The sequence below is a fragment of the Trichoderma atroviride genome, chromosome 6 (assembly GCF_020647795.1).
Source record: "Trichoderma atroviride chromosome 6, complete sequence".
In the NCBI taxonomy this organism is placed as follows: Eukaryota; Fungi; Ascomycota; class Sordariomycetes; order Hypocreales; family Hypocreaceae; genus Trichoderma; species Trichoderma atroviride.
This window is the reverse complement of record NC_089405.1, coordinates 1,853,953-1,866,199: the sequence shown is the minus strand read 5'-3', so window position 1 is coordinate 1,866,199 and position 12,247 is coordinate 1,853,953. Positions and strand designations below refer to the sequence as shown.

Below are 12,247 nucleotides of genomic sequence, written 5' to 3'. Positions count from 1 at the left end.
CGATTTGCCTAGGCCTATCCACCAACCGATTGGAGGGTTGGCAGCCCCGGCGAAGCGGGCCCACCAAAGCCAAAGGTCGGGTTTGGAGCGTCACGTGGGGGCTTATCATTATCAGCACGTGCAGCAACTTTTATCTGATTTTCGCCTAAAGCAAAGCTTCGGTGGGGCCCCTCTCTCCCTCGGTGAGGCCACCGCCACTAGCTTGGCTGAGCTCCCCGCCGTGCCTGAACCAACCACACACCTTGCATTTGGCGCAAGCTGTCCTCTTTTTGCCGCCTTGATTTCAAAGCACCTGTCTCAGGGCGACTGCTGAGCTACCACGACTGATTATCAGGGGTTTTTTAGGCGGCCGTATAAATCATCAGCTGCTTCTCTATTATATCCAAGCCGCAGTTGCTATTTCCACTGCGGAAACACCCCAGTTTTGATTGATATTACGTCTTTTCCTAATTCGTCATGGTTCTCATCAAGAACCTCATCTTCGCTGCCCTAGCGGGCTCGGTGGCCGCCAAATCCGCGGTTATCGATCTGATCCCGTCCAACTTTGACAAGCTTGTCTTCTCCGGAAAGCCCACATTGGTCGAGTTTTTTGCTCCCTGGTGCGGCCACTGCAAGAACCTTGCCCCCGTTTACGAGGAGCTGGCCCAGACCTTTGAGTTTGCCAAGGACAAGGTACAGATCGCAAAGGTCGATGCCGACTCTGAGCGAGACCTTGGAAAGCGATTTGGCATCCAGGGATTCCCCACGCTCAAATTCTTTGATGGAAAAAGCAAGGAGCCGGTGGAGTACAACTCGGGCCGTGATCTTGAGAGCCTGACCAGCTTTATCATTGAGAAGACTGGTGTTAAGCCCAAGAAGAAGAAGGCCGACCAGCCCAGTGACGTTGCCCACCTGGATAACAAGAGCTTCTACGAGACTATTGGAGGAGACAAGAATGTGCTGGTATCATTCACTGCTCCTTGGTGTGGTCGTAAGTGTAAACCCCGTTTACCCATCTTTTCATCTAGTGATCATTGTATATTTACCGCCAATGCCTTCATCTAGACTGCAAAAACCTAGCACCTACTTGGGAGCAGGTTGCCCACGACTTTGCCAATGATGCCAACGTTGTGATCGCCAAGGTCGATGCCGAGGGTGAGACCAGCAAGGAGGTTGCTGAGGAACAGGGCGTTAAATCTTACCCCACCATCAAGTTCTTCCCCGCTGGCAGCAAGGAGCCCGTCGCATACGAGGGTGGCCGACAGGAGATTGACATTGTCAACTACATCAACGACAAGGCCGGCACTTTCCGCACTGAGGGAGGCGAGCTTAACGACAAGGCCGGTACCGTGGCATCTCTGGATGCTATTGTGACCAAATTCCTCGGTGGCGTCTCACTCGCCGAGGCTGCTAAGGAGGTCAAGGCCGGTGTTGCCAAGCTCAACAACTCCGCAGAGGCCAAGGCTGCGGAATACTACGTCCGCGTGTTCGACAAGCTGAGCAAGAGCGAGCAGTTTGCTGCCAAGGAGCTCACAAGACTCCGAGGCATCTTGGCCAAGGGCGGTCTCGTTGCTGGTAAGCGAGATGAGATCCAGATCAAGGTCAACATCTTGAACAAGTTTGCCGCCAAACCAGAGGAGAAGGATGAGCTGTAAGCTATTTAAGCTGTGAAAGGAGTAAAATAACGTATTTTTTTGTCTACTATCAAGCGAAGAAAGCATCATAGATTGTATGAACCCGATTGTTACAGCTATCAAGACAGTTATATATATCAAGACAAAAGTCAAAACAAATTCTCCAGTAACTCCGTGACTCCCTGATGGGCTCACTTCCTAGTTGGGCCGTCATGAAACTCACTTCAAGTCTCGGCCTTGAATTCTTCAGTTTATCATCAAGGTTTGGATGAAGAGTTTGCCTCCTTGTTTTTCTTGCTCTCTAGTAGAGCAGCTTCAAGGCTATCGAGTCTGCGAGACATTTCATCCACTAACCTCCCCTATTAGCATGTTTTGAGCTACCGAGTCTTTCAATTCTTACTCACTTTTGGCGAAAATCTCGGATGATACACCAGATAATTTGTTGGACAGGGTGTTTAAGAGATCTTCAACAGCTGCTGTGACATCCGCATTGCCTTCGTCGCCGTTCTATCAAAGGCGGTTAGCTGGCTTCTTGCAAGCCGTGTAATTGGATTTTGATTCTATAGTAAACATGGGATGAGAGATGGAGTGGTGTGGAGAGCAAGGGGCGATTTTATACACGGAGCAGTGGCTGATACATCCTTGAAGATGCTCCCGTGGTAGAAGGGTGAGAGGATGAGCGAACCAGACGTACAGCAGCTGGATTTGAGGCGACAGAGTCACGGTTCGATGCCATGTTGAAGCTGGAGATGAAGGGTAGCGCGGGATTCGCCGTGGATCTGTGTTGGCGGGCGATAGCGATGTGAGCTGCTCAAAAATACGACGCGACCTTCTTCCTGGCGCTGGAACTAGACGCGTGGCTTCGATCTTTGATGTGTCTTAGTGTGGATTTGTGGGCTATCTGGAGCTGAAGTTTTGCACCAAGTCGAAGCGAGGTTTGAGAGTTTGTCAAGGAACGCCACGAAGAGTCGGAATGAGATTGAGCACAGAGCACAAGCATTACCGGCCCGCCTAGATTTTTAGCCCACCGCTAGAAACGGAGGCTTGCGACAGCAGCTTCCAGCGTCTCAGTAGCGACATTAGCTCCCTGCAGGGGCCCTACAAGAGCCGTGCTCGGCCCATAGCTGCAGGTAGCCCCTCCGGATGTCGCTGGCTGATAACGTTACGCTGCCACACTCGTCACTGCAAACTTAGAGCACCGCTACCAAATCAAACGTCCCCCAATACATTTATTTCTCCTCCAACGCAGCCGATTCGAAGCGCCCTCGTCCCTGACAACGCTCGGTCTGGGACTAATATAATGATAGCGATATAAACGATTCCGGGGTCTCGTCCACCAATCCGGACAAGATGCCGCAGACAAGCCAACCCCACACCTGGAAGTTCTTCTTTGTCTTCTTCGTCATCTGGCTTATTTTGCCCGATAGCGAGTACCAAAGCCAGTCGGTTGCTTTATCCGACCTTATTCTCTCGCGCCTTTCAGACTACCGCGTCGCCCTCGATGTGCTCAATTCGACACGATGGGGGGACTTTGCTCCCCTAGAGGCAAACCGTACGGAGAACAGCGACGCGGGCTCTCCTAAATATATCAACTTGACGGGGTTTCGAGACGAGGATCACTTTTCGTGGCAACACTTGAACAAGTTCCGGGAAAGAGGCCTGAAACTCAGCCACCATGCCGTCTCCGCGGTTGATGGCAATGAGCTGTGGGATGTGGCAGAGGGTGAGCCGATATGGGCAAACGCTTCCGGTGTTCTTGGAGGCCAGTGGGTGCGTCGCCCAGAGTTTAGTCCAAGGACCCCTGACAGCTACAATTTGAGCCAAAGTGTGCCTTCCATGCACTGGTATGCCGATAAATGGGACTGGGCTCGTAATTTGACTGGTACAAGTGGGCGAATCCATCTGCGTTTGGAAGGGAACAAGACGGTTACTAGATATGAACAGCTCTCGAAGACCGACGCCCCCCTCAGCGGAGGCCTGATACGCAATATGAAAGGGGTATTGACGATGGAAGATGAGGGATCGTCCTTTGAGACGCGTCTCTGGGGAGTACATTGGCCACGGCAAGGAGTCATCATGATGACGACTACGAGCGAAAAGTTCGACGGCATCTTTGGGCTGCCGCATCTCACCCTTGGACCAGACTATTTCCAATCTAGCCAGAGGCTCCTTAACCAGTCTCTGGCGCACACGATAGCCACAAAGAAGAAGAACATCTATACCGACCAAAACATACCGTGGAACGCAGACGTTGAGAACCCTCTCCACACTCCAAGTCCTGCTCCCAACTGCGAATACATCATATATGCGCAGATCCATCCTCCAAGCAGACAGAGTCTTGGCCTCGGGGATACTATCTCCAAGGGCGAAAACGTGGCAGACATTATACAATCAATCGAGTCAGAGCTGGAACATCCGCTGGGTGCGCCCATCCAACGCATTCCAGATCTCCACATGTCGTCGGTGATATACTCTCCAGACTGCTCATTCATGTTGGAAACCAAGGGGCCTCCAGATTTCCCTCCCAGCGAGGCTGACCATCTTGTCGGCGTCAAGTCTGAGATTCAGGTCACCAGGATCAACAAATGGCTCATCACATACGCGGCAGTGATTTTTATCCAAGTAATGTTGCTCAAAGACCAGATGAGGGAGACGTACACACCGTCCACTCTCGGCAGGGTCAGCTTCTGGACAATCAGTGTAATGGGCATCGTCGACTGCATGACCTTTTGTGCGGCTGCCACGTGGGTTTCGGAGGCTCAGAGCACCTTCTTACCGACCTTGACGCTCATGTTCACATCACTCATGTCCATGATGATTGGAGGGAGTCTCCTTGCTAGGATCCACGAGATTCAAGCACCACAGCCCCGTGCTCGCCGAGAAGGGACGGCTGGATCAAACAGCGGCCAAGCCAGCTCGACCGCTTCTGCACCGCTGACTCCCAACGCAACGGGCACAGGACCTATTCTTCCTGGGCCTGTGACAGCAGGACGTGGCCCCGACCCCACAGCTGCTGCTGCTGCTGCTGCTGCTGCTGCTGCTACCAATGTCGCAGACGGCGCTGCGGCCGTACCTGGGGCTGCCACAGCTACAAGGCCGCTGCCACCGCCCTCACCACCTCAAACGTTTCAGTCCATCATTGGGCGATATTTACTTTTGGTCCTCTTCATCTCTTTCGTGGGGATATCTTCTCTGACGTGGTATGCGACGGCGCGCTCATGGTTCATCAACATCTGTGTGTTTGTATACCTATCCATGTGGGTACCCCAGATATACCGAAACGTCATCCGCAACTGCCGCCGCGCCCTCAAATGGAAGTTTGTCGTCGGCCAATCCATCCTCCGCCTAGCCCCGTTGGCGTACTTTTGGCTCGATGCGGATAATTTCCTCTTTGCTCGGACTGAGCCGCACTCCTTTCTGGTGCTATGCCTCTGGGTCTGGCTGCAAATCTTCGTGCTGGCCACGCAAGATATCGTCGGCCCGAGGTTCTGCGTTCCCAAGGATTGGACGCCAGATGCGTGGGACTATCACCCGGTGCTGCGAGAAGACAACGTCGAGGCTGGAGCCTTGCCCATCGGGCTGAACCCTGAAGACAGCCCAGGCCATGACCATAGGCGCAGCAGCGAAGAGAGGGACAAGCTTCGCCCCGGCGGCGGTATTACACGGACCATTGATTGTGCAATCTGCAGAGAGTTACTCGAGGTGCCCATTGTCAAGGCTGGGGAAGAAGACATGAGCGTGACGGGGGTGTTTGCCAGGAGGATGTACATGGTGACTCCGTGCCGGCACATTTTCCATACTGATTGCTTGGAGAACTGGATGAAGTTTCGGTTGCAGTGTCCGATATGCAGAGAGGACTTGCCTCCTCTTTGATCAAGTATATACCTTTTTGAATAAATTCAAGTGACAGCGGAATACAAAGAGCGTAATGGAGAGAATACTGTGACACAAGGGACGATTAGACGGCGGTGACTTGTCTATTACATTTTCAACTATGTAGCAGTATAGTGGTTAATCTACCTATGGTCAATACTTGATATGTGCATCCATTTCAGCATTTCTATATGCTGGCGTGATCCTATATGCCTTTTCCCGCTCCCCTTAAACTCCTTGTGATGGCACAAAAAAACCCAAAAGAGTAGAAACAATCGCTAGAATCATGCGAATTCAGTTTAAACAAGAGACAAAAAAAAAAAAAATCAAGATAAAATGTAAATGGGTATTCTTGTGCTGCGTAACACAGTCATGTCGCATCCATTGCATGTTTCATAAACGCAGATGCCAGAGGAAGGAAGCCCACTGTTGGCCTGTTGGGTGTTGGCTCACCACGTAATTCGGGTTGTTCTGTGTCGTTGGTCATGCATCCCTTGGCGCGCATCTCGCGAGCCCACCGTCAGGTCAGCAAATCGGGCGCGCAGATCAAAGTCGACAGACTGCACCATGACTCTCTTTTCCTCGGGGATCGTGGGCGTCGTCGGCGGTTCGCCTGCGTGGGTTACTACTCGAATCTTGACATCGTCGTGCTGGGAATGGCGCGTGTCTGGCAAGGCGTCGGCCTCTTCGAGCTCCATGATCCATTGGCCAATGTTGGCCGCCAGCTCGCTGTCCCACATGCCCTCGCGGCGGGCGCTGCTCCTCAGTAGGCGGATGGATTCTCTGCGGACAATGGGATCGCGGCATTTGGTGGCCACGACGAAGAGGGGCGTGACGATGCCGAGGTCTGCGGAGAAGCTGGGCTTGATGTTGTGGGTGTGGGATGTTCCGTGGTGGTTGTCGTGGTGGTGCTGGCATCGCTGCGGATCGGGGCAGCGGTCAGGGGCAGCTCGCTTCTCGTCATCGCCGACGACTTCCCATCCGAGGCTGACAATCTCTTTGAAATGAGGGAGGAAGCTGTCGAATTGGACTTCGGTCTTGCAGAAGATGGTCAAGAATACGATCTGGGTGTTCATGTGGAACATCTTCAACGCTGAGATGGCTGATTTCTCCAGGAGGTCTATACCGGGTTGCAGTCGTGATTGGAAAATGGGTTCGAAAGCCCTGGTCCAGGAATCGATCTGAGCCTGAAACGTCGAGCCCAGCTGTAGCCAGGACGGCGGCAGGGTGTATGAGGGCTCTCTCCTGGCTGCCTGCAGGTGCTCGATGAACCGGAGCAGCATTTCGCAGAGCTGGTCGGAAGCAAGGCGTGCTTCTCGCAGAGACGCGAATTCGTGGGGGATGGGACTTGATGGCTGCGGTGAGCCTGAATCTGAAAGAGGAGAAGATGGGTCGTTTAAGCTTTGAGGACCCAGCTCGATGACATAGGGGTGGGGGAAGTGGAAGGCCATGTCGTATGACTTGGCCTGGATGGCGAATCGTGTGAAGATGACGAGGAGATCCTCCTCGACCCGTTCGCTCGGATGTGGATTTCGGGCCCGGTCGTGCTGAATACGGGCCAGAAGCCGCAACCCCGTCTGGATCTGGACAATGGCCTGCCTGTGGTCGCCGATGAAGGAGTCGAAACAGGCCAGCAGCACGCTGGCCATCAGCCGGGTCTTGTTGGTTGATATCTTGTCCCCGCTGAGGAGCAGCATGGCGTTGCAGGCCTCTGAATACTTCCTGACGGCGACTTGCCAGTGACACATTACAGACTCCATTCGGCTCATTGCACCGGGGAGGGCTGCCGAATCAGGCTCGCACGACTGCTCAAGCGTCTTATACAGGGCGCCGAGAGCAACGACGGCATGCCGGATGGAAGGCTCAAAATGGCACTCCTGGAGGAGACGCTGCGTCCAGAAGTTCATGTTGAAGTATCCAGACAGCTCCGACGCCGTCTGCACGCGGAAGAGGTCAAAGTACAGGCTCTCGGTGTGCATCAGGGCCAGGCTATGCGACGGCTCATACAGCAGGGGCATCGGCATCGCGCCGCCGGCCATCTCGGGGTTGTTGGCCTGGCGCTTGCGGCGATTCGCCCTGCGCGGCGGCAGCAGAATCGTGTGGCCGGTCAGGAGGAGGCTGGCCGTGGTTGAGGCGCCCGCCATGCCCGCCATGCCGCTCGGCGCCGGTTGGAGACGCGGCATGCCGGCCGGCGGAGGAGCCAGAGGCTTTGGCGCAATGCGGACGTCGGCGGCGGCAGATCTGGCGGTTCTGCTGGGGGGCGGGTAGCCGACGCACTCTTTTTTGCTGCGGATGCATTGCGAGCAGGCCGGACGCTTCTCATCACACTTTATGCGTCGTTGTCTGGAGGCGCCGAGGCGGTTAGCACATGGAGGTGCTCTTGACAGTCGGAGGGACGTTGGGTTGACATGTGGTTCACAGGTTCTGGGTTGGCCCTTGTTTCAATGAGACTTACTTGCAGTTCAAGCACCCTGTCTTGACTTTGGGATTGCTTCGTCGCCCTCTCTTGGCCGGTTTGGCTTCCTCGACATTATCTTGAGGAGCATCTGCTGGAAATGGAACTGGAGCTGGAGGTGGCTGGTTTTTCTCTCCGCCCAGAGGCAGCGCCGATTTCATGTCTTCAGGATCAGGGGAGCAAGTTGGAGTTGCATCTGGAGTCCGATACGAGCCCTCACCAGACGAGGCCATTGCCGATGAGTTGGGTTCTTGACCGGGAGCAAACATCAATAACAGGGGGGGTCAAAGGCCGAAACGTCAAAGCTTGCTTGAGCAAATGCTGCGGCTTCTAGGCACGGGACACGGCGTCGTAAAACCCCCGACAACTCACTCTGTAACCAGTTTCAAGAATGGAGAGAAAAAGAGAGGGAAGAAATAAAACAAGGGAAAAGAAAAATAAACAAGTGAGGTGAGGAGAGCCCCGGCAATCGCGAGTCCGGATACTATCTCGAGAACCCAGCTTTGGCGGGGAGCTAACTGACTTATAGCCTCTCCTCTCCGGTCCCCCGTCAGTCTAGCAAAACCCGGCCCAGGGCCCTGGACCCAGGTCCTTTTTTTCCCAACTGACGGCAAGTCATGGAGCCATCAAGATGCCCGCAGCCACCTGTTAACTAATAGAGCACTAGCAGTAGCGAAGCCCGAGTGGAGCTGTAAGTGAGACACCGCTGCCGCATCTGTAAGACTGCATTACCACTGCTTTTTGCAATGGAACATGGAGCATGGGTTTCTCGGCCTGCGGCAGCGGTGTTGTATCTGCACCAAGCCGAGATTGGAAACGGACTGGAGACGGTCAATACGGCTTTTTGCGTAAGCCTTTTGTGGCCATTGCTGGATGCCTGAGCTGGTTCTGGGAGAAAGTAAAGAGGAGCAGACAGATCAGAGCTAGCATCGAGATGAGGTAAACGCGGAGGATACGAGAGTATGCCGGCATGTCTTGCGGAGTAAATGTACAAACGGAATCCCCCCTCAGTTTCCAATTTTCCGTGCCGCTTGATATTCCATGTACCTTTTCACATCCAAGGCATCGCCGCATTGGCCCCCGTCTTGGTCTACACCATGAAGACGCCGGCTTTCTCACAGAAGCTGGATCGTTGAATGACCGAATTTACTAACGTACATGTAGTAGGACTGCAGATATGCATGTCGCCCCCCCAGTCATGCAGGTCCCCCTACAAGGCTGTTGGTAAGATGCAGGAATGGAATCCTTCAGAGTTGACAGCTTGGTACACTAACCACTCGTCCCGGTTGGCAGGTAAACCACCAGTACGGCATAGTACAAGTACTACTAGCCCATGACTGCCAAAGGCGGCGTCTGACAACTTCTCTTTGGCGCGGGATTCGCGCGACAGCCGGAGACGGGACATGCGAGCTGCTGGGTGTACCTCCGTCGCTCCGCGGAGTGCTATGGCGGGAACAAGTACCTGCCTGATGGGTTGCATCGTCGACCCGCGATCCTTGGGGCCGGAGGATGGCGAGGGAAGTTGGATGTTGGCGCTTGGCCAGCGAAACAGATGTCTGGGTTTATTGTTGGCAAGGGCCGAAACCTGGGAGCCGGATAAATGGCCATGTCAAGAATGTTGTTTGCTCTGTGCCATCTTGATGTGCCTACTTGTACATGCAGTGCAGCTCTAGCTGTAGCACTGTTCGATGATATTGATGCTATGCTCGTAGAATTCGCATGTCCGTCGTTTACAGGGGTTTCGCGGGTGCGGAGACGAGTAAACTTGACTCGAGTGACATTCCTAACCCTTGCATCACGGTTTGATTTCCCCTCTTGATGACTCTTTTCATACAAACACACTTCACAACGTTAAACTAATAGTCCGCAAGTTGCCTAATTCGAGGCCAAAGGGTACACATTGACCCCCACTGGATCATGCACTCACCAAGTCGGGCGTATTAAGCGCAGCCAACGCGCATCTGTTAGCCTCAGCGCGGTGACTTGACTTGCTCAATCCGATCTTTGATCCTCCGAGCACCTCAGTCCTTGTGCGTGAACTAGACTGACAGGGTTGATCGGGAAGCCTTCCCCCCTGGCATCATACAGGCATATCCATGTCCACGTGGGCAGAAAACTGAACCAACATCTGCCCGCTACTGACATCTAAACTGGCACTAGATTGCTACAAGCAGCACGAATTACTACTATTCAGGTAGGTGAGGAATCATTTCAGTTCACCTCGCCCACAACGGTAATGGGTTCTGCTGCTGTCGTGTCACAGTCGCATGGATACGCGTCTTGCATGCATCCCCTCCTCTCACCTCCTGTAACTGTATGATATAGGGAGGGTCTACTCTTTACGGAGAGCTCCATGCTGCATGTCGCCTTGTGAGTTGGCAGCTTCTTGCGGTCAGCCAGAATAAGCTGACAGTTTCGGGGCAAACAGTATCAATGCCTCTCTGCGCCCTGTTGGTGTAGCAGTGTAGATGCGTGATGCTCTGTACCCAGCATTGAACTGACCTCGATCAAAACTTCAATAGTTTCGATGCATGTATCCGACGTCGCTGCGTTATCCTAATTGGTACATCACCGCGGCCGAACCAGAACAACGGTCCAGCAGAAAGGATGCAGAACCATGCACACGTGCGCCAACATGCTGTCAGCTTCCTCTGTTCCAAAAGAGAATGCAAGGCGAGGGATGACCTTTCATGCTTATAACGACGGATAATAGGTTTTGGGGGCTATAGTTCTTGAACTATCGTCTAATTGCTGCCCCCCGGATCTCGGCAGGATCCCAATCACTTGCTACGCCCAACTTGTAAATCGGATCGATAATGCCTACGCGTGGCTGATGAGCAATCTTTCTCCAGTGCCAACGAAGAATTGGGTTTATTGACGAATGCTCACTGATACTGAACGTTAATACGATGGGCAGACAAGGCGAGCATCGCCCGAGGCGGCCAGCAAAAGTCATCTGATTGGCCACACCAATCATCAGCCCCGCAAAAAAGTTGCGATGATTTGCGCAACCGATTTGAATCTTTCGGCTCTCCATCATTCGTCACTCCCACTGATCTTTAATTGCGCATTCCATAAGCTGCGCTGCGCACTCTATCGAACGAAATTCGCCAAGTAAACCTACGTTTGAATCCTTCTTATTCTCATACCCGCATCTCACCATTCTGGCGTGCACACGCCTTTGCCGGACCCTACGATATACCTACCACAACCAGATATTAGACCATGTCTGAGCAACCTGAAAACCCGCTCCCGCCTCGCAATGAATTCATACACAAGACGGCGCTCGCTGGAGCAATCTTGACCCCTCTAGCCATGCTGCTCCCTCCCAGAAAAGCCGACATCCGATTATTTGTGCTGGTGGGAACGTTTTCGCTCTGCACCAACCAGCTTGCGTACGAATACACAGGACAGTCTGTATACGGCCGGCTTGGAAGTAGGGTGGGATCAATATTCGATACGGGCTTGCCGGAAGGCGCAAAGAGGACCCAGCAACTGCTAAAGGAGCAAAAGGAGAGAGAGGCCGCGCATAAGCAAAAGCAGGAAGAGAATAAAAACTCCGTGCTCAAGGACATCTGGATGGGCGGCGAAAACGAGGGCTGGAAAGAGAGGAGGGCGGAAGAGCATAACCGGAGCTTTCAGGAGGGCAAGGGCATGAGCGACATCATCTTTGAGCAGGTTGCCGATGTGTTTAGTGGAAACTGGAGAGGCAAGGGAAAGGCGGACGAAGCTTCGTCATCTGATGACTCGCAGGGAGAAAAGAAGAAATAGATTCGGAAGAGGGGAAAGGTCTACGATTATGATGATGATGTCGACGATGCGATATAGCATGTGTCTATGATTGCTTCGTGTGTATTATATGTACGGGTTATATGTTTGTCTGGATACGTTACATGTATGGAATATGGTCAATGACGAGGGCTTGTTCCAAAAGAAAAAAAAAAGAAAAAAAAATACCTACAGAGCCGAGGAGCGTCATGAATTATCTAATCATGGGCAAATAAAGAGAAGCTTAGGGTTAATTCAGCTCGGTATATGCTACTCTCTTGCGAACAAAGGATCGCCACATTTGACAAAACAAATTCAAGCATTTCAAGCTTAAAACGATAATCACTTGAGCACTTTGTCATGCTAACGTCCAAGCATTGATACCTAATGCGTGTCTGCCCACCTGTTTGTGGAGTCTGCGCAAGTCCATAGTTACGGGTGTTGCTTACTTGCAACGGCAATATGCCCATATGGAGATTTACAGTTTGGGGAATAATTCGCGGAACGGCATTCGTATGTCGGACAAGACTGATCTGAT

General features: G+C 52.9%; 4 protein-coding genes across 4 annotated transcripts; 2 read left to right on the top strand and 2 right to left on the bottom strand.

Moving 5' to 3' along the window:
• Positions 1-456: 456 nt before the first annotated feature.
• TrAtP1_011192 (uncharacterized protein) lies at positions 457-1,634 on the top strand (the record flags this gene model as incomplete). Its single annotated transcript, XM_014093346.2, has 2 exons — positions 457-970; positions 1,045-1,634. 2 exons carry the CDS (start codon positions 457-459, stop codon positions 1,632-1,634), a joined length of 1,104 nt encoding a protein of 367 aa, XP_013948821.1.
• A 236-nt stretch (positions 1,635-1,870) lies between these two features.
• Positions 1,871-2,349, bottom strand: TrAtP1_011191 (uncharacterized protein; the record flags this gene model as incomplete). The annotated part of the gene is made up of 3 exons (XM_014093345.1): positions 1,871-1,962; positions 2,018-2,120; positions 2,308-2,349. The coding sequence occupies 3 exons, from the start codon at positions 2,347-2,349 to the stop codon at positions 1,871-1,873; spliced, it is 237 nt and encodes a 78-aa protein (XP_013948820.1).
• A 3,268-nt stretch (positions 2,350-5,617) lies between these two features.
• On the bottom strand, positions 5,618-8,419 carry TrAtP1_011190 (uncharacterized protein). Its single transcript, XM_066115005.1, has one exon. The coding sequence runs from the start codon at positions 7,667-7,669 to the stop codon at positions 5,936-5,938; it is 1,734 nt and encodes a 577-aa protein (XP_065971102.1). The 5' UTR covers positions 7,670-8,419; the 3' UTR covers positions 5,618-5,935.
• Positions 8,420-11,166: 2,747 nt separating this feature from the next.
• Positions 11,167-11,712, top strand: TrAtP1_011189 (uncharacterized protein; the record flags this gene model as incomplete). Its single annotated transcript, XM_014093343.2, has 1 exon — positions 11,167-11,712. The coding sequence occupies one exon, from the start codon at positions 11,167-11,169 to the stop codon at positions 11,710-11,712; it is 546 nt and encodes a 181-aa protein (XP_013948818.2).
• Positions 11,713-12,247: the final 535 nt, after the last annotated feature.